The following is a 26189-nucleotide window of genomic DNA, read 5'->3' as shown; positions in this document are numbered from 1 at the left end:
ACCGCTGACGTCAGTTGTCAACGCGCTCACGTCAGACGCTTCTAAGCTGCCATGGCAACGACGACCCTGTAACTGAAGCTGAGGAGCAGCTAGTTAGCAGCTGCTGGTCACCTAGTCCACATTGTTAACTAGTTATACGATTTCAACCAGCTAGTTAGCAAAGTGTAAATGACCGCTATGACTGAGGAGTGAGTCCTCGCGGGGTTTTGTGGCCGGTAAGCGCGAGATGACCGTCCGCTTTAAGGTAATTAGCAACAGGTGTATTAGCATCGTTAGCATGGTTAGCCAAACAAACGGATGCTAACCATTGACTTTATATGTAAAGATGCTAACCTAGCCACCTAGCTCTGTAACTGCATCAATCATGAACTACTGTAGTTTAAAGATCAGAGGTGGGATAAGTACTCAGGTCTTGTACTTGAGTAAAAGTAGAAGTACTCAGGTCTTGTACTTGAGGAGAAGTACTCAGATCTTGTACTTGAGTAAAAGTAGAAGTACTCAGATCTTGTACTAAAAGTAGAAGTACTCAGGTCTTGTACTTGAGTAAAAGTAGAAGTACTCAGGTCTTGTTGAGTAAAAGTAGAAGTACTCAGAGTGTAGTAATACTCTGTTACAGTAAAAGTCCTGTATTCAAAATGTTCCTGAAGTAAAAGTAGAAAAGTATTCTCATCAAAATATAATTAAAGTAGCGACAGTAAAAGTAGTCATTGTGCAGATTGGTCCATTTCAGAATAATAAATATGATATGTTTTATAATGATTGATCATGAAAGTGTTCTCAAAGCTGGTAAAGGTGCAGCTAGTCTGAATGGCTTTGTATACTGCAGGGTAGCTTGTGGATTTACTCCAGGTGGAACTAAAGTCTGATTTATACGTGATTATATTTCACATCACTCATTCACTTCTGTAAAGTAACTAAAGGTAATAAATATATGTAGTGGAGGAAAAGTACAAAGTACCAGAAAATGTAAATACTCAACTAAAGTACAATCCTCCAAATTGTACTTAAGTACAGTAATTGAGTGAATAGTTACTTTACAGCTCTGGTAAAGATGTGGCTCTGGACCCTGCAGGATGCTGCAGTCAGGATTAATGAGATATAATCTGTTTAGCTGGTCTAGGTAATCCTGTCAGAGTGACATTCCCCTGACCTCACGAACACAGCTATTCACTGTTAAAACCACTAATGGGGGGCTCATTAGAAACAGAATTAAACAGGTTTATTAGCAAGTAGGTTTATACATGAGGATTTGGCCTTGGTGTATATAGGCATACATAAACATAGTCAAAGAAGTGTGTATGTGTGACGTGTTTGTGCATGTGTGTGTGTCAGAGTAGAAGTGAATACCAGAAGAGCTACAGGACGTCCCGCCCCAGAGGTTCTTCTCCTCAGCGCTGCGTCCCATTGGCCGGCCTGCGCTCAGACCAGATGGGTAAGATCCCGTTTCAACTGTACGAGAGCAGAACAAGTTTTAATTATCATTACTTACTGAGGATTGGACTTGGTACAATGTTGTCCTCTTAAACACTCCGATTTTTTTTAAATTATTATCTTTGTTTTATTCCTTTTATTTTTCCTTTTTTTTAAATTATTATTATACATATTGTTTCTATATATTATTTAGGTTTATTTTATATTATATATTCATTTTCTTGATCTCAGGTATCTGCAGAGAGCCGTGTTTCCAGAGCAGGAGGAAGTTCTCTCAGTCCTGCGGCTCTCTGCTCTGCCCTCCAGATCCTCCACAGAATCACAAAACAGCGCCCCCTGCTGGTAGGAGGCCTGCATTACACACCTGAGATACCCTTTAGAAACACATTGGAGTAGGAGCACAATGAAGTCATTAAAGTGATGGTTTATCCTTTACTACGTTAACATGTAAAGAAGATACCAAGGCTAGCATGTTAAGCTTCATGTATCCTTTATGTGTAATAAATAGATAGATAGATAGATAGATAGATAGATGGATGGATGGATAGAAAGATAGATAGATAGATGGATAGATGGATAGATGGATAGATAGATGGATAGATAGATAGATAGATAGATAGAGAGAGAGAGATACTTTATTGATCCCAGTTTTGGAAATGCTTTCATCACAGAAGCAGAAGTTTGTTCAGACTTTACCTAAAATACTTAAAAAAGTGGAAAAGGGTATTAACAATTACAAAAAAGATATGATATCAAATATAAACAAAACAATATACAATATTCTGGATAATTAAAATAAAATGTCAAAATTACAACAGGATCCAAAATACTTTCAGGCATTTTTCTCAGCGTTTATTCGCACTTTTCACACTAAGATAACAGAGTGTTCTCTCAATTTCTTTCTTCTGTTTCACCAGCATCCCGGAGTCGCTCTGCCCACAGGAAGGAGCCCCCGCATCCTCCTGAAGCTGACCCTGTACCTCCAGGAGAACCAAAACCAGCTGGTAAATACTCAACACATCACTCTGCTTTCATTATCTTACATTGAAAGTGATTTTCTGCTTTTGTTATGTTTTTTCAGCGAAGCCCCGCCCCCTAAAGCCTGACAGCCAATCACAGCTGAGCCAACCTGATGGACAGCAGCCAGCAGCAAATGAGGTGAGCTGAAATCTAAAATGAATATCAAAAGCACACCTTAAGCAAAAAGTTGTGTATCTTTAGCATAACAGTGATGTTTGACATTATGGTAAGTTATTATATTGGGAGTAAGTATAAAGAAGAACATACTAGAACTAAGGATGCTTCTTTAAACAAACAAACAAACAAACAAACACAGTATTCAAAGTGAAATGTCTCTGTCTACCTCCACCTCAGGTATATCTATGTGTTAAATAAAGTTTATTTAAATATATCGCAGGTGAATCACGCTCTGCGGTGGAGGGCGGGGCTTCTGTCTGGAGGTCAGAGGTCAGAGTACCACAGACAGTTCAGCTGGAAGAAATCTGCAGCTGCTGCTTCGCCAATACTGACTGCACAACAGGTACACTATAAATAAAGCTTTGGATTGAATTGCTGTCTGATAGTGAGAAGAAACACCTGTATTTATCCTGCTTTGATCGTTACATTCCATCACATTGCATTTAGCTGAGGCTTTTATCCAAAGCGACTTACATTAAGTGCATTCGACCAGGAAGATACAACCTTGTAGAAAACAGAATCATATAAGTTCATCAGGTTTCATAGAGCCAAACATTTCAAGTGCTACTCAACAGGCTTTAGATAAGCCAGCCCTTTATTAGTATATAAGTGCTTTGTTAGTAATTCTATCTCTGGAAGTGGAGTCCAAAGAGATGAGTTTTCAGTCTGAAGAAGATGTGTAAGCTTTCTGCTGTCCTGATTTCAATGGGGAGCTCATTCCACCATTTTGGAGCCAGGATAGCAAACCCACGTGTTTCTACTGATGGGAACTTGGGTCCACCTCGCAGTGCGGGTGCAGCGAGCTGATTGGCTGATGCAGAGCGGAGTGCACGTGCTGGGGTGTACGGTTTAACCGTGTCCTGGATGTAGGAAGGGCCAGATCCATTCACAGCATGGTACGCAAGTACCAGTGTCTTGAAGTGGATTCTAGCAGTTACTGGAAGCCAGTGAAGGGAGCGGAGGAGCGGAGTGGTGTGGGAACATTTAGGAAGGTTGAAGACCAGATGAGCCGCTGCATTCTGGATGAGCTGCAGAGGTCGGAGGGCACATGCAGGCAGACCAGCCAGGAGGGGGTTGCAGTAGTCTAGGCGTGAGATGACGAGAGCCTGGACCAGAACCTGGGTCTCTTTCTGGGTCAGCTGGGGAGGTATCCTCCTGATGTTGTAAAGAGTGTATCTGCAGCAGCGGGTTGTAGCAGAGATGTTTGCAGTGAAGGACAGTTTGTTATCTAGGGTCACACCCAGACTCCTTGCAGTCTGATCGCTCTTTGACGTGATTTTACCCGTTTGAATGTAATACTATGAGTGTTTCTCCTTTTTATATTAAGTACTTCTTTTAGGTGAGCTGTATACATCTAATTCATTATTATTACAGTTAATATTATTTTAATACATGTAGTTCAGCTGCCTGTCCACTAGGTGGAGGTAGACTGCTGGTTGTTTCGTTGTTTATCAATGTCTCTCTGCTTTTGATTCATATAATCTTGTTTTATTCAAATAAAGTGTGTTTCTTAATCTTTTACATCATATTCAGATGTTTGTCTGTTTTCAGTTCTGCTTCATTGTTTACAGATCATTTCACAAAATAAATAATAAAACAAAGAATATAAATATAATTGACTTCAGCTTGACGTATTCTTTTCAGAGTAAAACAGAGGTTGAAATGAGATAAAAAAAGAAGAGATTAGCAATACATATATTTATATATGAATGAGAAAGGCTCGACAGCGTCTAAAGTGCAAATGGTGACTGAAAAACTTTCATTTATTCACAGTTTTATCAGTAAAGAGAGTATTTAAGTGACCTCTGACCTCCTCAGGTGCTCTACAGCAGCAGGTCTGTGCCCCCCTTTAAGAAACACCCCGTTCCCATGGAAACAGAATATCGCCGCAGCTTCCTGGGTCAAGCCCCGCCCCCAGAGCCCCGCCTCCGGAAACACCTGCATCACACACACAAGGTACACACACACACACACACACACACACACACACACACACACACACACACACACACACACACACACACACACACACACACACACACACACACACACTTATTTCTGTATGAAGGACCTAGACTTTAATACAAATGTCTCTCCAGACCAACAAGAAGAGGAGGGAGGAGCCAGAGAAGAAGCCCCGCCCCAAACAGGAAGTAGCCACCCCTCAGAAACAGGAAGTCCCAACCCCCCCTCTTCCTCAGGTGCACAGAACACACAGGTGCGTTTCAGTGTCTGATGGTCTTACCTGTCTTTGATGTATGTTTGATGTTTTACCGGAAGTTGGCTAGAGGGGACGCGTGTTTCTCGCCGCTCTTCTTGCCAACTCTTATTCCTCGTGTCCATCACTCCCTGCCGTCAAATCTTTTTCACATCCACAGCGAAAAGATTGTTCTGCTCTGGTTCTGTGTTTCTGCCATCTCCGTTGCTCAGCTGATTATGTTTGGCTGCTGTTTAGCTCCTAGCCTCTGCCGTCCTGCCGTTAGCAAAACGAGCTCACCGTCGTGCTCTGCTATCCGTGGAATCCCCGCTCTGGAATACCCCGACTGGGCCCCTCTCTGCCCCGCTCACTATCCACGAACCCTCCCTCAGTCCTGCCATCTCAACTGGGGTGTTTTCCATCACCGCTGCTGAGGTTCGAGGTCCGGTTTCTACCAGGCTAATGGTGCTAGCTGCTAGCTGGCTCGCTGTTCTTCCCACATGCCCTACCCCGGAACCTGCGGTCTTCAGACTCTGGGCCCCCGCACCAACCTGCGATCCTTCGGGGACAGAGCCTCCAGTATGGCAGCCCCCACTCTCTGGAACGCTCTCCCTGCGGAGATCCACAACATCCCCACGCTTGACGCCTTAAAAAGGGCCCTGAAGTCCCATCTGTCTGCCAAGGCCTTTGGCCCCAAATCTATTTGTTGTTTTGTCTGACTGCCTTTTGTTATGTTTGATTATCCTTCTGTTCTTCCTTGTAAAGCGACCTTGGGTCTTATGAAAGGCGCAATAAAAATCAAATGTATTATTATGTTATAAGAAATCCTCCCTTTAAATGTTCTTATTAAATCCTAAATCTAAGAGATTATCAGAATAAATGAATTCCATCCATCCGTCTATCTATCTATCTATCCATCTATCCATCTATCTATCTATCCATCTATCCATCCATCCATCTATCTATCCATCTATCCATCTATCCATCCATCTATCCATCTATCCATCCATCTATCTATCCATCTATCTATCTATCCATCTATCCATCTATCCATCTATCTATCTATCCATCCATCTATCTATCCATCTATCCATCTATCTATCTATCCATCTATCCATCCATCCATCTATCTATCCATCTATCCATCTATCCATCCATCTATCCATCTATCCATCCATCCATCTATCCATCTATCCATCTATCCATCTATCCATCTATCCATCTATCTATCTATCTATCCATCCATCTTCTCCCTCTTATCCGTGGTCGGGTCTCGGATGTCTCAGTTCCAGCAGAGAGCCCCAAACGTTCCTTTCCCCTCATCAACCAGCTCTGACTGGGGGGTCCCAAGGCGCTCCCAGGCCAGCAAAAAGATATAATCCCTCCACCTGGTTCTAGGTCTACCCCTCGGTCTCAGCTGGACCGAGGGGTAGCCTGGAGCACCTCCCTAGGGAGGCGCCCAGGTGGCATCCTAACTAGGTGCCCTAACCACCTCAACTGGCTCCTTTCGACGCGAAGGAGGAACGGTTCAACTCCGAGTCCCTCCCTGATGACTGAACTTCTCACCTTACCCCTAAGGGAGACACCAGCCACCCTGCGGAGAAAACCCATCTCGGCCGCTTGCATCCGCGATCTCGTTCTTTCGGTCATGACCCATCCTTCATGACCATAGGTGAGGGTAGGATGAACATGGCCCAGTAGACAGAGAGCTCTGCCTTCTGGCTCAGCTCTCTTTTCGTCACACGGTGCGGTAAAGAGACTGCAGTACCGCTCCCGCTGCTCCGACTCTCCGGCCCATCTGCTCCCCAGACGGTTCCTATCTAGTGTCATACCCGATATGGAAATGAAAGCGGGACATTGTCAATCTCCTCTGGTACAGCTCGGTATAAGATAAGAAGTACTTTATTGATCCCATATTTGGGAAATGTTTGCTTTGCATCAGCATAAAAGACAAGGCACATTAGAGAAATGAAATTATAATTCTAAAATGTAAACATCTCAAAATAGAAAGGGCTCTAAAAAAAGTAGAACATATACGTGTGTGTGTTTGTGTGCACAGAGTCTCAGTCCAGCTGTTCTTCTCCTCTCTGCAGAACCCCCGAGACAAACGGAGCCTCGGACCGAGACGCCCGTCAGGTCAGAGGACATCTTAATAACCATGACTTCAAACACAGATTCATTTCAGTCTGATCCATCGTGCAGTCTATGAAACAGCAAACAGTGTCCATCACATTCACAGCGCCAAATGTGACCTCTCTAAATGTCTCATTTCCAACTAAACAACCAGAAATATTTAGTTTAAAGGGGACCTATCTTGCAAAATGCGCCTTGTTGTTATCTAGAACCCAACTGGTGGACGGTTGATCCGACAGCTATCAGTTGCTCTGGTGTTCAGGGGGATCTGAGATCAACTTTTTTTGTGTGTGTGTTTTGCTGATGGAAAACTAGAGTGCTGAGTGTCAGCGGTGAAACCACAGAGCTTCATTTCAGGGAAACAACTCTCTGTTAGTCACACACACACACACACACACACACACACACACACACACACACACACACACACACACACACACACACACACACACACACACACACACACACACACACACACACACACACACACACACACACAGGTAGGTGGAAAGTGTCTTATGAGTAAGGGGTAGCTACCTTGCGAGATGAAACACTTTTACTGGGCCAAAGGTTCATGCACACGACATGAAGTAGATCCCTTTAACCGGTGCAGGACAGATAATTCTACAAATGTCACTTTTACATTTTTATCCCTGATCTTTAAAGAGTATTTCCAGACTTTCTGGCTGCGGGTCGTGGCGTTTTAGTTTTCGTGTCAAACACTTCAAAATCAAAAACCAATCTGAGTTTCCTTCCAACTCTCGGCTGATATCCGTTCACTGGGTGATAGCTGGGAGAAAGCCTCGGAGGAACGAACCCTTTTATTAGTTGGTGTGATCAAACTTCTGGAAGTCGTTCGCTCTTAAAGCCTTTAAAGTACTAGAGGTCATTTGAATAGGGTTGTTTTGTGTTTGAAGAACACCTACCTGTTGCTCTAATTGAAAGAAGAAATTAGAAAGCCTTTTTTTAAGCAGGTTTAAAACAACTTCAACATCAGACAAAGGGATTGGAAAAGATTTGAGATTCGAGGTGTGTTCATAGCTACAGTGTAGAGTCTCAGGCTCCTCCAACTGCGATACAGAGATCAGATAAGAAGTACTTCATTGATCCCAAAGTGGATCATGTTTGTGTTGCAGCATAAACAACAACAATGTGAAGACTAGATACAAACAAGAAAGTAGAAAATATACATATATAGTGTGTGTGTGTGTGTGTGTGTGTGTGTGTGTGTGTGTGTGTGTGTGTGTGTGTGTGTGTGTGTGTGTGTGTGTGTGTGTGTGTGTGTGTGTGTGTGTGTGTGTGTGTGTGTGTGTGTGTGTGTGTGTGTGTGTGTGTGTGGTTACCCGGGGTCAGGGTCAGGTTACCGTTACCTGGATCACTCAGTAATTACAGAAACACTCTGATCTGACCTGGATTCTGTTTCGATGTGATTTCACAAACGTAATAACCCCCACCTGGAGATGTTCATTCAGTGTTTCCCCTCGGTGCTGTTGATATGAGCCGTCATGGTTTCTACACATCCCGCACTCATCATCATCCCTGCTTCGGTTTCTGTGAAGTCAGCAGCATTTTGACAAGAAGACTTCAAAACTGTCCGATTAATTTTTTTTATTTCCTGAATCAGAATCAGAAGTAGATTTATATAATCAGGGTTTAGTCTGCACCGGGTAACAGGGGCGCCGCGCCCTCAAACCAAAATGCAGATTTTCCCCGTCAAATGTTAAAATGATGCCAGAAAACAATATTTCTGTTCCTCAAAAACTGTTTAATAACTCCAGAATCAAAACAGAGCGTCAGAAACAGCTTTGTTTTCATGGAGCTCCGATGTCACGTTGTTGTTGTTGTTTAGGTCAGGAGACATCTTGTTTACGGGCATCACGAGAATGTATCTTATATACAACATCAGAGCCACAGTACTCCTGGTGTATTATAATGAAAGGCAACAACACGTTAATAGAATAAAAACCATGAAAAAATAAGTTGTCCGTCCACTTGAAACTCTGTGGCGCTTTTATTTTGAAACATATCTCGAATTTCACTGTTTTTTGAACATATTCTACGAGATGAAACCGAAGTTACTGATATGACGATGCAATCAGCTGATTACCCGTCTACAGCAGGGGTCAAACTCAAGGCTTCATTTCATGTGGCCCTCAAGAGCTCTGAAAGAATATAATACGTTTATTATACGGTTACATGCCGCTTTACAGAACCACGTTGCCCATAAACTACATTTCCCACAATGCATCTCATTTTGTAACATGCCACTGGAGAGAATTGCAATTATTTGCCCTATAGACTTCTGCTTTCAGACGGAGCAAAATGTAATATAATACATTATTTTATATGTATATTTGATATAGTCTTAAAGTTCCAACCTTGTTGATGTGGCCCGAGATGAAATTGGGTTTGACACCTCTGATCTATAGCAACTGAAACTGATCTATATCAACTGAAAACCTCAAAAAAAAATTTTTTTTTATTTGTAATACTTATTGTTTAATAAAACGGACTCTCCCTGCAGGTGGAGGAGTTGCGGCAGCAGGCGATGTCGTACCGTCGTCGGGCGTGGGGATCGAATTTTTGCAGAGACCACCTGAGCCAGCTGCTGTCCAATCACAACGCTCTGTGGGAGGCAACCAGCTCTTGCTCTTACCCCCCTTCCCCTCACCCTCTGACCTCTGACCCCCCGTCACCTGTGGAGGCTCTGGAGCTCAACAGGTGAGACGTCAGAGAGCATCATGGGAAATCTTCTCTATCTGCTGATGTCTAATTGTGTTCTTGTTTGCAGTCACTCCAGTCAGAGATCGTCAGCTTCCGGAAGAACTGAAACTCCTGAGAGACGTTCGGTCTGGGGAGAAGAAGAAGAAACAGACGAGTAAGATCTAGAAGAAATCGTTACTCTGAATACTAGCGAGAAATGTCATTATAACCCTGTGTGTGTGTGTGTGTGTGTGTGTGTGTGTGTGTGTGTGTGTGTGTGTGTGTGTGTGTGTGTGTGTGTGTGTGTGTGTGTGTGTGTGTGTGTGTGTGTGTGTGTGTGTGTGTGTGTGTGTGTGTGTGTGTGTGTGTGTGTGTGTGTGTGTGTGTGTGTGTGTGTGTGTGTGTGTGTGTGTGTGTGTGTGTGTGTGTGTGTGTGTGTGTGTGTGTGTGTGTGTGTGTGTGTGTGTGTGTATAGGAAGGAGGGAAGGTTACCGACTCCGAGGCTGAAGATACGACCGACTCAGAGAACTCACCATGATCTCACCACACCTGCCACTGGTACACACACACACACACACACACACACACACACACACACACACACACACACACACACACACCCCTCAGTGTGACCTCTGACCTCTGTTTGTCCTCTAGGAGGCGCTATACTGGTGGGAAAAATGAAGAGCGGTGATGAATCACCAACAAACAAACAGGTGATATTATAATCAATCATTTAGATGCTGTATAATTGTTCTAATTGCTGCTTCACTATATTATGTTACATTACATTATACAACATTAGCTTCTATAATATTTTATTATATTATATTATATGAAATTATATAATATGAAATTATTTTATATTAAATTATATTACATTAGACTAAGCTTTATTACATTTAATTAAATTATATTATAATATTAGAACATATTTTTGTACATGATATAGAATTAAATTAAACTATATTATGTTTTTTAAAAATGCACTTGATTATATTAAATTAACTAACGTTACATATCATTCAGTTATATTATTTTAATTATATATATTATATTACTTAATAACATATATTAGTTTCTGATGTTTTATTTTTTTTTGTGTCCAGAGATGTGGCTCCTCTGTTTCCATGACAGCCGGGGCGGAGACTACAGTTGCTATGCAGATCACCCCGAAGAAGGCGTGGTCTGAACATAACTCCACCCACTCCAAAACATCTGCCTCGTCCCCTGACAACAAGCCAACTGTCAGTCCTGCCTCTAAACCAATCAGGATGAAGCAGACGTCCCCTCCTCCTGTAGCCCCGCCCCCTCAGCACTGCATTCAAGGCACTCTGAGGACCGCCGACTTCCAGCACAACGGTGAGGAGTTTAAGATATTAACCTGCAACTTTTAAAACATTAAATGAGTGAACACATTACAGGAACAATCAAGTTTATTTGCTGATATTAGAAAACAGTGAAAAAATGTTCCCAAAATTAGATGGAACCAGCAACTGTTTAGCATTTTGTCTTGAAAAGAAGAATGAAACTCAAACTGTAAAAAAGAGTTTGCTTACTAGTTATTTATCAGAAAACAAAAGTTCTGAATCTTTGTAACAGTCCAACATGAAGCCAACTAATAACACAACTTATTTATTACTATTAGAACTTATATCATATATATTAAAAATTTTTGCGACCAGGACATATTTATTTTTGTTTTTTTTATTATTCTTTTTATTTTATTCTGTTTTACTAAAAATAAATAAATAAATAGCCTAATTATTATAATCATTCCAGAAAAAAACAACTGAGGATTTTATTTACTTTAAAACCCTAAATAAATATGAAACGTTCGATCACTACGATCATTTGTTTATATTAATAAGATTATCTATAAACAATTTGTCAATTTTATTATTTAAATGTATTGTTAGTTTTTAGAATAGGTTAATTATTTTTATACATTTCGTGTTTTTCATTCAAATACAATCAATAATACAATTAATATTAAATAAAGGGTTGCCCACCAGAGGCCTGTACTACGAAGCAGGATGTTCTCTTAGCGGCTAACTTCAGGTAAACTCTGGGTTTCCGGTCCTATGACGCTGGTTCTCTTTTTAGCAGGCTAGATCTCCATGGTAACTTATGCTGAACGGCTAACCTGCCCCGGAGCAGGTTAGGTTGCAGGCTAAGAGCTCAACTCAGTGAAAGCACTGCCTGCTGACCAATCAGAGCTCAGTGTGCGGAGTTTAAAGCCATCAAGTCATATTACAGGAGAAAGGAAATACAGAAAAGCTGCCGTTGCAGGAAAGACGGCCGGCAAAGATCAGCGACTGTGTGAACGTGAACATTAATAGAATATCACCTCCCATCTTCAGAGCAATCTGACTATTAGAACATTAGCGTTAAGAAAGCTTACTTAAATATCTGCCACAACATAAGTAACCGGATCAGAGTAACATTAAGTACAGTCCGCGGCATATCACATCATAATGTATCATATCTCTCCTTATCTGAGTCAGCTGAGCCGTATCTGCCCGTGCAACACTCACAGTGTCACATACTGTATACAGAAGGATTATTTGAAGCAACACATTAAGTTGAGGAAACACTCGAGTCAAATGTAATGAAAGTCAGATGGTGTCTTAGACGGGGCAGTGATATCATAAACCTGTTCATGTACGCATTCAAACACTTGTTCTGTTACCAGCTGTATTCACCTTGCAGGTGCAGCTATGTGGCTTTGATCCTGGAGAAAGTGTTTAAGTCATGGATGTTTAAAGTTTAACTTCTTCATATGTCTAATATTATAGCTGACTTTTCATTAATGAAGTATGACGCTGCGCTGTCAGTACGCTTCTCCATGTTTGTGATTGGTCAAATGTTGCTAGCCCCGCCCCTTTCATGTGAACGTGCACTCAGACAGAGAAACCCTGGCTTGAGTTACCGAGTTGATAACCAGCGTCGTAGGACCGCTTAGCGAGAGCGCGTTTGTTTAGGGTTAGGTAACCCGGGTAACTCAAACATATCCAGGATCTGTTGAACTGGATTCGTCGTACAGGCCTCTGGATTGTATGCTTGTTTTCAAAATCTTCAAAAAACAACAACTGAGAAAGTCCACAACTCTGATTTTGTTTATTTAAAAAAAGGAGGTGTTTCTGCTTCTTCAGAACCGGATCTGTGAGGAATCATTTGCATAAGATCAGCGAGTGTTTCTCCCCTCGCTTCACTTCCTTCTCACTTCCTTCTCATCCGGTTTCATCAACATATCTCCTTTCATATCACGAGCCGTCATCATTAGTACCAATGACTGTCCCTCCTGTATATCAATCATGTGTGTGTCCTCAGGTGATCTGGGGCTGAGGTTCAGAGAGCAGCTGTGTTGTTCAGGAGGCTGCAGCCACCATGAAGGTACAACAACAACAACAACAACAACAACAACACATATCTATTAAAACTAGTATTATTAAGTTAATTTTTCAATTAAATAAGTAAATAATGATGATCATTTTAATGACTACATAAATAATAATATTAATATAAATAATGTTAATAAATACGGTAAGTTCTGTAATTAGAAAAATAATAGTTATAACAATCTTCCCTGTAATTCGTCCTGTTGTTCGTATATTCCTTGTTCATGTTTTTGTTGTTGTTATTGTCTTGTACATTATTTACCTTCTCTAATTATTTGAACGTTTCCTCTCGATTCCTAGACGACCGTTTGTCAGCGATGTCGTGGCGTTCTGCGAATTCCTGCTCGGCGGCGTCCGTCGTCCTGCAGCGAGCTCAGAGACGAGAGAGTTTCTGGGGAAAGAGATGACCTCTGACCTCTGACCCCTGACCCCCACCACAGCTGAGTCTCACCACTACTGGACAGTTATTATGGGATTTAGTTAAATATCTTCTTTTTGTTTTAATAGCTGGATTCAATGTGCTGATAATCACGCTGTGTTTTTATAATGAAGTCGTAGATGCTTTCATGTCATTATGTGTAATTATGTTGAGGACTCTTTAAAGTAGAGACACTACATACTGATATACACCTGAACATCAGCAGGAGAGGACTCTTTAAAGTAGAGACACTACATACTGATATACACCTGAACATCAGCAGGAGAGGACTCTTTAAAGTAGAGACACTACATACTGATATACACCTGAACATCAGCAGGAGAGGACTCTTTAAAGTAGAGACACTACATACTGATATACACCTGAACATCAGCAGGAGAGGACTCTTTAAAGTAGAGACACTACATACTGATATACACCTGAACATCAGCAGGAGAGGACTCTTTAAAGTAGAGACACTACATACTGATATACACCTGAACATCAGCAGGAGAGGACTCTTTAAAGTAGAGACACTACATACTGATATACACCTGAACATCAGCAGGAGAGGACTCTTTAAAGTAGAGACACTACATACTGATATACACCTGAACATCAGCAGGAGAGGACTCTTTAAAGTAGAGACACTACATACTGATATACACCTGAACATCAGCAGGAGAGGACTCTTTAAAGTAGAGACACTACATACTGATATACACCTGAACATCAGCAGGAGAGGACTCTTTAAAGTAGAGACACTACATACTGATATACACCTGAACATCAGCAGGAGAGGACTCTTTAAAGTAGAGACACTACATACTGATATACACCTGAACATCAGCAGGAGAGGACTCTTTAAAGTAGAGACACTACATACTGATACACACCTGAACATCAGCAGGAGAGGACTCTTTAAAGTAGAGACACTACATACTGATATACACCTGAACATCAGCAGGAGAGGACTCTTTAAAGTAGAGACACTACATACTGATATACACCTGAACATCAGCAGGAGAGGACTCTTTAAAGTAGAGACACTACATACTGATATACACCTGAACATCAGCAGGAGAGGACTCTTTAAAGTATAGACACTACATACTGATATACACCTGAACATCAGCAGGAGAAGACTCTTTAAAGTAGAGACACTACATACTGACATACACCTGAAGATCAGCAGGAGAGGACTCTTTAAAGTAGAGAGAAGAGGAAGTGTAAACTCTCCAGTTGAAGGAATGGCGTTTGACAGGTTTTCAGGTACTTCCTCTCTCTGTCTCTCTCTTATACGTCTCTGTGCGTTAAAAGCTTAAATAATTTTCTTCAGACTTATAAAAGTATTCATATTTATTTACATATCATTGCAGATACAGATAATGAACCTGATGATATCACACCCTTACAACAAACAGAATAACAGGATGCTTTTATTAATTTAAATAATTAAGTATTTAGAAATCTTTTCCCATTTGTTTTCTTCTTGATTTGTGTTTGAAGATGTGTTTCTAAATCAAATCAGCTCTGTGATGTATAATGTAGGAAAGTAGAAGATTCAGATTAGTTCTTGACTAGAATTTAAATATTTTTATATTTGTAAATATATGTTTCTAGAAATGTATTAAAAATGGTTATTATGAAAACATTTTTTTATTTAATTGTCGTTTCTTTGTTTAAAGGGCAAAATATAATCCCTCAAAATATAATATTCCATATTTCTGTGTTGTTGATTTCCCGAGCTCCGCTGTATTTACATAATGACGGGTTAAATGTACGTACCTCAGTTCCTCCGTACGTCACATCCGTCTATTATGTTGGGAACAACAAAATTCCTGTCTTCCTGTCACACTGAAAGGTAAACACTGAAAGGTAAACATCGTCATCACATCGTCATCACTTCCAGATGTGATCTTTAGTAACCAGCTGACGGTGGTTCCCCTCCTCTCGCTGCATAGAGAGAACAAACAACGTAGAGCCGTCCTTTCAGCATCACGTGAACTCGCTATCAGGAGAAAGACTCGCTTTATTAATGAAACATACGGGTTTGATACGTTGTGTTTACAGTCGGGATGTTCATCTCCATCAATCAATCAATCAATCAATCAATCAATCAGTGTTTATTTATACAGCCCCCTCTGTCCTTAGACCCTCTGTCCTTAGTCCCTCTGTCCTTAGACCCTCTGTCCTTTGACCCTCTGTCCTTAGACCTTCTGTCCTCAGACCCTCTGTCCTCAGACCCTCTGTCCTTTGACCCTCTGTCCTTAGACCCTCTGTCCTTTGACCCTCTATCCTTAGACCCTCTGTCCTTAGACCCTCTGTCCTTTGACCCTCTGTCCTTAGACCCTCTGTCCTTAGACCCTCTGTCCTTTGACCCTCTATCCTTAGACCCTCTGTCCTTAGACCCTCTGTCCTTTGACCCTCTGTCCTTAGACCCTCTGTCCTTTGACCCTCTGTCCTTTGACCCTCTGTCCTTAGACCCTCTGTCCTTTGACCCTCTGTCCTTTGACCCTCTGTCCTTAGACCCTCTATCCTTTGACCCTCTGTCCTTAGACCCTCTGTCCTTAGACCCTCTGTCCTTTGACCCTCTGTCCTTTGACCCTCTGTCCTTAGACCCTCTGTCCTTAGTCCCTCTGTCCTTTGACCCTCTGTCCTTAGACCCTCTGTCCTTTGACCCTCTGTCCTTAGACCCTCTGACCTTAGACCCTCTGTCCTTTGACCCTCTGTCCTTTGACCCTCTGTCCTTAGACCCTCTGTCCTCAGACCCTCTGTCCTTAGACCCTCTGTCCTTAGACTCTCTGTCCTTTGACTCTCTGTCCTTAGACCCTCTGTCCTTAGACCCTCTGTCCTCTGACCCTCTGTCCTTAGACCCTCTGTCCTTAGCCCCTCTGTCCTTAAACCCTCTGTCCTTAGACCCTCTGTCCTTAGACCCTCACATCGTACAAGGAAACACTCCCAGAGAGAAACCCCACAGTTTAAAGGGGAACATGGGAGAAACCTCAGGGAGAGCAACAGAGGAGGGATCCCTCTCCCAGGACGGACAGACGTGCAATAGATGCCGTGTGGAAATCAAAGAGATAATACATTTACAACATACGTAGACCAAATGCATGTGATGCGCATCTCGATACGTTGCTACGATACGATCCATTAACGATCCATTTGAAACACCAGGCGATGCGATACGATACGATTCACCCCTGTTGCTACAGTTCGATACGATTCAACACGATGCCAAATAATGATACTTCAATATGGGACGACGGAGGATTTAGTTTTATTCCTTATTTGCAGCAAATCATACATTAACAAAAAAATGCTTTACATATTTGGTTCTCTCTGCTAGCACTGCACATCGTGCTGTTTCTCTTTGACCTTAAAAGACTCCTCACAGTTAAACAGTGTAAGGATGCATTGCTCATGATTAACAATGAGCAAATAACAGCTACCATAGAGCAATGCCCGTACAGCTTCCAGCCTGATGTGCTGAACACTCAGAGGCTAACTCAGCAGTGAGCAGAAAGCAGTGGACAGAGAGAACATGACAGGTTTCCACAGGGGAAGTTTCTTTGTGACATATGTTCACTCTGTAGTCTCTCCTTTATGCATACATCCTGATTGCATAATAGAATAATAATTCTTAAATGATTGAATTAATCTCCAAACGTCTCCATTGTTTTGGTGATTCCCCTCTCATTGTTACCTCGCTCTCGTACGTACAGGTTGCGACATGTCATGATTGACTTCTCGTTCTGACGCACAGCTGATGAGGCACCTGAAGTGTTTAAGGAACCGGAAATATGAATTGTGCTAAATAATCAGCCGCAGCATCCGTGGGAGGACGAAGGAGCTGCTGCAGCGGGGAAACAAGAGTGCAAGAGAGAATCTGAATTAGGTTTAATGAGTGGGTTTCTCATGTGGGCGTTTCACATGACTCACTGCGGAAGAGGATTAGGGTCAGTGTGAACACGAAGTGAGGTCTGACCAATATTTCATTCAGTTCTGAGAAAAAAAAGAAAGAAAAAAAACTTGACTTTTTTCACAACATTTTAGAATACGGACGTTTTTTTTTCTGAAAAAACCTCTGAATTATTTTTTTTTCAATCTCAGAATTCTGTGTTTTTGGAAAAAAGTCGGTATTTTGAATTTTTTCGATAATCAAAAAATTCGGACTTTTTTTTTTTTATCTCAGAATTCTACGTTTCTTTCTGAAAATCTCGATATTCTGACTTTTATTTTTAAATATTTTTTTCTCACTATTACAACTTTTTTTTCTCACAACTCATCCGTCACATTTGGCCCAAATCCTCTTCCGTACTTTAAGGCTTCAAACCCATGGGTAAAGGTAAAACTCATGTAGTGCTGAACTCGTCACGTGAACGTGCCGGGCAGCGCGGTCCCGTGGGTTAGATCCGCGTTCATAATGCAGAGGGAAATAACTCTCAGAATAACGTTATTAGCACCTTTTACAACTTGAGGAGCGGATGTTTTTAATAAGGGCTATACGAGTGTTCATACTGGGTAGTTTATTTAGTTTAAAAAAATGTATCCAACGAGTTACAGACGTTTCTTTCCCAATGTTAGTCAATGGGAAAAAGTCTTTCCGAGCCCAACGACTGATACGGAAGTGTAGTACCGCCGTTTGGCCACAACGAATACTTCCCTCGGAGTCCGGCCCACTTCCTGGGGGCTTGGTGAAACCTCAATCCAATTTTTTTGGAGAGTGTTTTGTAAAGAAATCCTCCAAAATCCACATTTAGGAGTTGATTTACTTTCTTTTATCATTGACATTTCTATCAAGTTGACCAAAAGCTGTCATTACATAACGCCTCATTTGCATACCCAACATATCGTCTTCAGAAAATGTGCAATAAAGTAGTTTTAGTGTCGGTAATGAACAGGGGAAAGTTTCATAGTGATATCTTTTGGTTAAATCTCCTCATGAGTTTCTTCTCACTCTGTATTCCCTTCATCACCCTATTGGTCTCTGAGGGATCCTCACGCCCTCGTCAGGCACAAAACATTCATGAAGTTATAAAGAAAAAGCACCCGAACACCCGATCCTTCCGTGTTCACCTGTGAAATAATAGGCTAGGAAAACGCTGCCAGGAAATAAATGACGGAAAAACTCAACGACTGCAGCCAAGTTTAGATCAGATCTGAGGCGTCTTTTATTCTTCATGCTTGAGGGGTTTTACCTGCAGACACTGTTTCCACCGTTTTCCTCATGAAAAAGGGTTTTAAATCCTGCCGTTGTACGTCCTCTATTCCCTTTTTCTTGTCTGAAATGATGGCCTTTAAATGCTGCTATAATGAAACTAGTTAGCATCTTTCTTGCACTCCTGGTCTCCTTGTGTTGAATTTAATTGGTGTTTGTTTCATCAAATAAGGTTTATTGCTGGATAAAGGGCTATCCTGATAAATCCCTTTTATTCGCCCCAAAGTGCTGCATAGTGACTCCTAAAACCCGTAAATTAGTTAGTATGTTCAGTTTCCTGGTCTTGAATTTAATGGGCGTTTTCATTGGTGTTTGGTTTTATGAAATAAGTGATGTGTGTAATACAAATTACAACCTAAAATACATCAGTAAACACTCCTAACTAAGGACAAATGAATCTTATGGATCCTCGGTTATGCAGTGTACGTCCTGGTAAATCCTTATTTTTGTCTTAAAGCCTCTTAAGCCCCACGGACCCGCTGAAGGGGCCGAAACCACAAAATCTGCAAGCAAAAGTGTCTGAGGGCTTCTTAAGATGTAATAAACTATGAATGTTTTATATCCATGTAATGGAAAGAAGCTCAGCTAACTGATTTTTTTTTTTGTGCAAATAAAACCACAAAGCTAACCCTGATTCTCTGAATTAGCCTCGAGCGAAAAATGCTAACTCATTACAGCACAGAAAACACGGTATAACACCCTTATTACTTATCGTAGCTGCACACCCAACCCATCGATTAGCATCGTGAGAAGACAGAATCACTTGGGAGTTGCAGTACCGCCCTTTGGCCACAACGAATGTTGGGCACAGAGTCCGGCGCACTTCCTGGAGCTTGGTTAATACACGTTACAACATAAAACACATCAGTAGCTAAAGATGCTAGCTGGTATTAGCATGCTAACACGCTTAATGTAGACAATAAAAATGACATTACATTACATGGCATGACATGTCACTTGTTAGATGCTTTTATGCAATTTGGGGTGAAGTGTCTCAGGGACACAACGACATGCTGACTGCAGTGGGACTCAAACTTACTACCCCCTGGTTCGAAGTCCAGCACACTATCCACTGAGCCACAGCCTCCCTGTTGGTGGAAATATCAAATATAACTGAGAAATGAAAAAGTTCTGGAAAATATCTGTTAATATAGGATTTGTTTAACGGTGTTATCTGTTTTTCCTTTAACTTTAATAAATGTAGGTTATTTTTCTGTCTTCTCTAAGTCACCTGTTGTTTGTCAAAAGCGCTCTATAAATAAACTTTATTGATGAAATCCTGCAGCCATAAACACAAAACATACGTTATTTACTCCACGTTTGTTTGAGTGTCTGAACCATTAAACTGTGTGTGTCCACTTTACCACGTCATGTATGTCATTTTAATAATTCTAAAGTTAATTACGCTGCACTTCGAGGTGCGTTGAGTAATGAATGTTGCATCAAATGATTCGAGCAGAGCTGGTTTTACACGTTTGTTATTTTTCTGAGGGAAGTTTACCTAACAAGTTCCACACACACACACACACACACACACACACACACACACACACACACACACACACACACACACACACACACACACACACCTGAATGCCCTGGGAAACCCAAACTAGGAAGTGATTTAACCGAAGTATAATTAAAAATGCTCTTTGTGAAAAAATTGATGATTGACATTATTTGTAGTGTCGTCACATTTTGATTGACAGTCAATTTCCTCTTTGTGAGGTGTAAGTGACAGTAAACACAGATTACACCATCAGCTGTGACGTGTGTGTGTGTGTGTGTGTGTGTGTGTGTGTGTGTGTGTGTGTGTGTGTGTGTGTGTGTGTGTGTGTGTGTGTGTGTGTGTGTGTGTGTGTGTGTGTGTGTGTGTGTGTGTGTGTGTGTGTGTGTGTGTGTCTTGGGGTTTTTTGGATGGTTACCTGTCCTATATTTCTGAAAAGGTGGGCGGAGGATTGATCTGGATCTGTATAAAGAGACGGAGCACAGAGTCATCTTCACACAGCATCTGCCAGCAGGTGAGGACACACACACACACACACACACACACACACACACACACACACACACACACACACACACACACACACACACACACACACACACACACACACACACACACACACACACTTTATATATGTATATTTTCTACTTTCTTGTTTGTATCTAGTCTTCACATTGTTGCTGTTTATGCTGCAACACAAACATGATCCACATTGGGATCAATAAAGTACTTCTTATCTGATCTCTGTATCGCAGCATTTCAAATATACTTTATATTAATATTATATATTAATGTTGTGTTTCTTCTTGCAGTGAAGAAAACCCTCTGCTAAAAAAGGATTAAGATAATTTAATCGATCTGAAAGATGAAGATGATTTCTGCCGCCGTCACCTTCCTCCGTCCCGCCGCAACCGCCGCCTTGTTGGTTCTCTTTCCGCTGCTTCTGATTGGCTGGGCCGAGCAGGCGGCATCACTTCCTGTCGACCGGTCGCTCAGTGAGCCGTTAAGAAACCCTGAGACGCACCAGGCCGTTCAGGACATCTCCAAACACGTGAGCTAAAGAATTGAATACTTTGGTGCAAGTTGTATGCGGCTCAAATCAGCTCTACAACAGGAACTTTCTAAATAAAAGTAGGTTTTATAATATTTTGTTTTGTATGACCGAGTTATAATGGTCATCATTTGAAATATCAAAGTAAAAGTCACACTTTGAAAAGCTTACTTGATATCAGTAATTTGGCTTTTAATCTGCACGTTTTGACTTTCATTCAGAAGCTAATCTAATTCAAATGTATTTTAAAATGTAGTCTTTTTGGCACTTATGTAACTCCGTAGAATTAGGCATCATAATAATACTCTTATTTAAAAGAGTCCTGTACACACAACAAGGTGTAGCTTCACAAAAACTACACACATACAATTAAAGCAACATGCAACAAGAGCTAATAGACAATAAAATCATGAAATATAAAAGTGAAAGTAAAGAAAAGACAGCATGAAATAATTATTAAATTGAGAGAAATAGTAAAAAACTAACAGAAATAAGAACGATTTTAATTATATCCCAAATTAGAAAAAATCAGGTGTTAATTCCAGTATTTTTAGACCTCATATTGTTTAGCGTAACACAATTAAATAATGAATGTATTCAGTATTTCCTCAAAGTATTTATTTTATTGGAAAGATGTAAAAGGCTTACCAACTTGGATTTATTTAGCTTGCATTTACTTCTCGGGAACACATAAAAAAACGACAAAAATAATTCAAAATAAGACGAACAATAAGAACTCAATTTGATCAAACGGTTGGAATAAATACAATACAAAATAATGTTAATAAATGTATGATTTTCACGTCTTTATTTGAATATGTGTTTTTATTTCTCCAGGCTCAGGGTCTGCAGACGGAGGAAGACTCCAGCTTCAGGCTGATGCCCAGAGTCAACACCGACCAGGTAAACAAACAAAAAACAAACAAACAACAACACATTATAAAATCTCACCCTATGGAATTCACGACCCCAACCCATCCTCCCTCACTGCATTCAAACTCTGACCTTTCCCCCCTTTTCTTTGTCTTTGTGTTAGTCTCTGTAAAACCGTCTTTGAGTTTCTAGACAAGCGCTAGATAAGAGTCATGTATTATTATTATTATTAAAAACCTTAAAATAACCTCAAAATAACGTTGTTTTCCTCCAGGATCACATGAAGATCTGCTGCCTCCACGCTAACATCCTGGACTTCTACCTGAACAACATCCTGAAGCACCGCGGAGACCACGTTCATCCCAACATGACCCGCCTGAAGGTGGACATGAACCGGGTCAGCGAGGACCTGCAGAACCAAGGCTGCGTGAGTGTTTTAAACTTAGCTGGTTAGCCTAGCTTAGCATAAAGACTGGAGACAGAGGGAAACTGCTAGCCTAGAAGATATTCCTACCTTCACCAACATTTCCAAATTAACATTACTGTTTACTTTTATTTTTGGGTAATACACTTATTTGGTAAATACAAAGCTTCAGTCAGTAGCCGGTTAGCTTAGCTTAGCATAAAGACTGGAAGCAAAGGGAAACTGCTAGCCTGGCTTTGCCTAAGTTTAGAAATATAGTTACCTTTACGCATACCTCTAAATGATCATTACATCTGACATCATCATGTTTGTAATTACAGTCAAAACAACCAAAGAGCTAACAGAAAAATGAAAAACACTGAATTTGTCCAAAATGTATATAAGTAGCTTATTTTAAACATAATGTCCTTGTGGTTTCACCCCGTTTTATGCTAAGCTAACGGTGTGCTTGCTTTAGCTTCATACTCACAATACACAGTGTGTGTGTGGTGGCAATGAGGTTGATCTTAAAATTGATATGGGCTTTCTGTGGTTTCGATTAGCGAGAGTGAACACACACACACACACACACACACACACACACACACACACACACACACACACACACACACACACACACACACACACACACACACACACACACACACACACACACAGTTGCTAACCTGCTTTGTTTCTTTGTTCCTGCAGAACGTGACTCATTATCAAGACCATCATCACGCCGTGCAGTTTCGCAGGAAGCTCGCCAAGGTGAGAATTTACCCCCAAAATTATTCCTGATTAAAAACACCGTCACATCGCTCAGACACGGAGACGAGATGTTGTGTCTTTACTGCTAGACCGCCTGAAGTAAAATTGAATTTGAGTTTGTTGCAGAAGCTCAGAAGCTCCATAATAAAATAAAAAAACGAAATATATAATAGATATTTGATTTGTCTCTGTAGTCCCTGTATTGACTGTGTCTCTGTGTCCCTGTATTGACTGTGTCTCTGTGTCCCTGTATTGACTGTGCCTCTGTGTCCCTGTATTGCCTGTGTCTCTGTGTCCCTGTATTGACTGTGTCTCTGTGTCCCTGTATTGACTGTGCCTCTGTTCCCCAGATGGCTCCGGAGCAGGGCCTCAACAAGGCGGTCGGAGAGATCGACATCCTCTTCATGTACCTGCAGGACTTCTGCGTCCTGCGCAGGAACGCCACCGCCACCGAAAACTAAACGTCCTATTCATCAAATGTATCACCTTTTTATAACAGCGACTTTTATACCTGTATTTATTTTCTAAATTGAATGTTTTTCTACAACGTATTTATATTGACTCGAGTTCGAAGGATTAGTGTTTGATCGATTTATTGATCAGGAAGTTTTAATGCCGGAGCCGAGAGACTCTGGTGTTCATCACGTTGCCATCTTATGGCTGATTATTAATATTTAAATTATTCTATTATGATGAAGGAAGAGGTATTTAAACGTTACACTCTGCGGGGAGCAAGCTGTGTGTTACCAGATCTACTTGAAAATAAATAAAGTTTGATTTTGAATATGAAGTTTGACTCTGATTGGTGTTTGTGGAACAATCTTTAATTACGGGAAGTATTTAAAAACATTTTTTTTAAATTGATGTAAAATGGTACAAAATACAATTTATAGTAAAGTGCAACAAAGTAAATAATAATGAAAAGATAAAATAATACAAAATATATAAACGCATGAATTAATATTTAAATGCCAACAAAAAAAAAGTGTTATTTTATTTCAGGATAAAACAAATAATACATGGAGGCTGGCTGTGGCTCAGTGGTATGTTGATCTTTGAATCAGGGGAGCACTGGTTCAATCCCCACTGCAGTCAGCATGTCGTTGGGCAAGAAGCTTTGTCTACAGTACTCAGTGTATGTCTTTGGGTAAAAGGGTCTAACGAGTGACATGTAATGTAATGTGTTCCTGATGTTACTGACTAACACACCTCATGTCGGTTGGTCCCTTAATCTGTAATTATAACATCCACAATATCACCAATATCGCATGTATACTCACAGGTCAGGATCTTATCAGAGCAGATTAAGATCTTATCTGATCACACACACACACACACACACACACACACACACACACACACACACACACACACACACACACACACACACACACACACACACACACACACATACACACATACACACACACACGCACACACACACACACACACACACACACACACACACACACGCACACACACACACACACACACACACACATACACACATACACACACACACGCACACACACACACACACACACACACACACACACACACGCACACACACACACACACACACACACACACACACACACACACACACACACATACACACATACACACATACACACGCACACACACACACACACACACACACACACACACACACACACACACACACACACACACACACACACACATACACACACACACGCACACACACACACACACACACACACACACACACACACACACGCACACACACACACACACACACACACACACACACACACACACGCACACACACACACACACACGCACACACACACACACACACACACACACACACACACACACGCACACACACACACACACACACACACACACACACACATACACCACACTGACCTGTATATCAAACTGGTGCAGAATCTTGCAAACACCACAAGTAGGAGACGAGACACTAACCCACTTTCCGTTCTGTGGGTGGAGTTTCAGCTCCTATGTGTGTGTGTGTGTGTGTGTGTGTGTGTGTGTGTGTGTGTGTGTTTACAGTATGAGTGTCTATACATCTAAGTGTGTGTTTATGTTTGTTGGGAGAATCCCCTTATTGACCAATAATTGAGCAACAATTAAAAGGTTAGACGATGCACTTCGGTCATGAAAAGCTGTCTCATATTTTACTGTTTTTATTTTTAATACATTATTTAAAAAAAAACACCAGATGTTAAGATAATAAAAAGGATACTAAAAAATAATGATATGAAATAATAAAACAACAATCCTAGTTTACACAAAGCCTTCCCACGCTGTCAACCCGTGCAGATACAAATAATAGATGAACCTGTTAAGCAAGTAAAGTGAATGCCTCATGGTCCTCACAAAGACCAATAACAAGAACACACACACACACACACACCCCTACCTGTTGCAGGGATTAACCTGCGAAGGGATTTCCCACACAGGTGACACCAGGAAGTACAGTAACAGCAGCAAACTTCCCTGTGTGTGTGTGTGTGTGTGTGTGTGTGTGTGTGTGTGTGTGTGTGTGTGTGTGTGTGTGTGTGTGTGTGTGTGTGTGTGTGTGTGGGTGTTTGTGTGATAAGGATCTATATTTAGCTGAGCTCTTTGTGTTTGCAGACACGTGTGTGTGTGTGTGTGTGTGTGTGTGTGTGTGTGTGTGTGTGTGTGTGTGTGTGTGTGTGTGTGTGTGTGTGTGTGTGTGTGTGTGTGTGCGCGTGTGTGTGTGTGTGTGTTTGGGGGTTTGCCCTGTAAGCACTGATCATATATCTCTGTGTTTATGTTTACATGTTTTACTAAAGCAAACACTTGTAATATATATCTTAATTTATATATATATTCATATATATATATATA

The 26189-nt window shown here is 41.1% G+C and overlaps 2 protein-coding genes across 4 annotated transcripts; both read left to right on the top strand.

Moving 5' to 3' along the window:
- On the top strand, window positions 1-13787 carry mdm1 (Mdm1 nuclear protein). 3 transcript variants are annotated; one of them, XM_079656584.1, is made up of 16 exons: window positions 2-244; window positions 1333-1432; window positions 1663-1773; window positions 2349-2435; window positions 2513-2589; window positions 2849-2971; window positions 4447-4584; window positions 4728-4846; window positions 6919-6961; window positions 9483-9679; window positions 9750-9836; window positions 10137-10219; window positions 10319-10377; window positions 10771-11023; window positions 12995-13057; window positions 13363-13787. In XM_079656584.1, the coding sequence occupies exons 1-16, from the start codon at window positions 227-229 to the stop codon at window positions 13467-13469; spliced, it is 1665 nt and encodes a 554-aa protein (XP_079512710.1). In that variant the 5' UTR covers window positions 2-226; the 3' UTR covers window positions 13470-13787. The 3 variants fall into 3 exon arrangements, with proteins under 3 accessions (XP_079512712.1, XP_079512710.1, XP_079512711.1); XM_079656585.1 differs by having other exon boundaries at window positions 3-244; window positions 1338-1432; XM_079656586.1 differs by lacking the exon at window positions 4447-4584 and having other exon boundaries at window positions 1-244.
- On the top strand, window positions 13512-24075 carry il22 (interleukin 22). The gene is made up of 7 exons (XM_079656587.1): window positions 13512-13541; window positions 20651-20725; window positions 21024-21262; window positions 22100-22165; window positions 22410-22562; window positions 23250-23309; window positions 23660-24075. The coding sequence occupies exons 3-7, from the start codon at window positions 21077-21079 to the stop codon at window positions 23768-23770; spliced, it is 576 nt and encodes a 191-aa protein (XP_079512713.1). The 5' UTR covers window positions 13512-13541; window positions 20651-20725; window positions 21024-21076; the 3' UTR covers window positions 23771-24075.
- The last annotated feature ends 2114 nt before the right edge of the window (window positions 24076-26189 follow it).

The sequence above is a fragment of the Notothenia rossii genome (assembly GCF_949606895.1).
Source record: "Notothenia rossii genome assembly, chromosome: 10".
NCBI classification, from domain to species: Eukaryota; Metazoa; Chordata; class Actinopteri; order Perciformes; family Nototheniidae; genus Notothenia; species Notothenia rossii.
Note: the sequence above shows the minus strand (reverse complement) of the source record. Positions and strands in the feature narration are given on the sequence as shown.

Excerpts from the sequence above, each read along its gene's own strand:
- il22 (XM_079656587.1), top strand. The coding sequence starts at position 21,077 with ATGAAGATGATTTCTGCCGCCGTCACCTTCCTCCGTCCCGCCGCAACC. Across the intron at positions 21,263-22,099 it reads TTCAGGACATCTCCAAACAC|GCTCAGGGTCTGCAGACGGA; the intron begins GTGAGCTAAAGA and ends TTATTTCTCCAG. Across the intron at positions 23,310-23,659 it reads TTCGCAGGAAGCTCGCCAAG|ATGGCTCCGGAGCAGGGCCT; the intron begins GTGAGAATTTAC and ends TCTGTTCCCCAG.
- mdm1 (XM_079656584.1), top strand. Across the intron at positions 2,436-2,512 it reads AGGAGAACCAAAACCAGCTG|CGAAGCCCCGCCCCCTAAAG; the intron begins GTAAATACTCAA and ends ATGTTTTTTCAG. Across the intron at positions 2,972-4,446 it reads CAATACTGACTGCACAACAG|GTGCTCTACAGCAGCAGGTC; the intron begins GTACACTATAAA and ends TGACCTCCTCAG.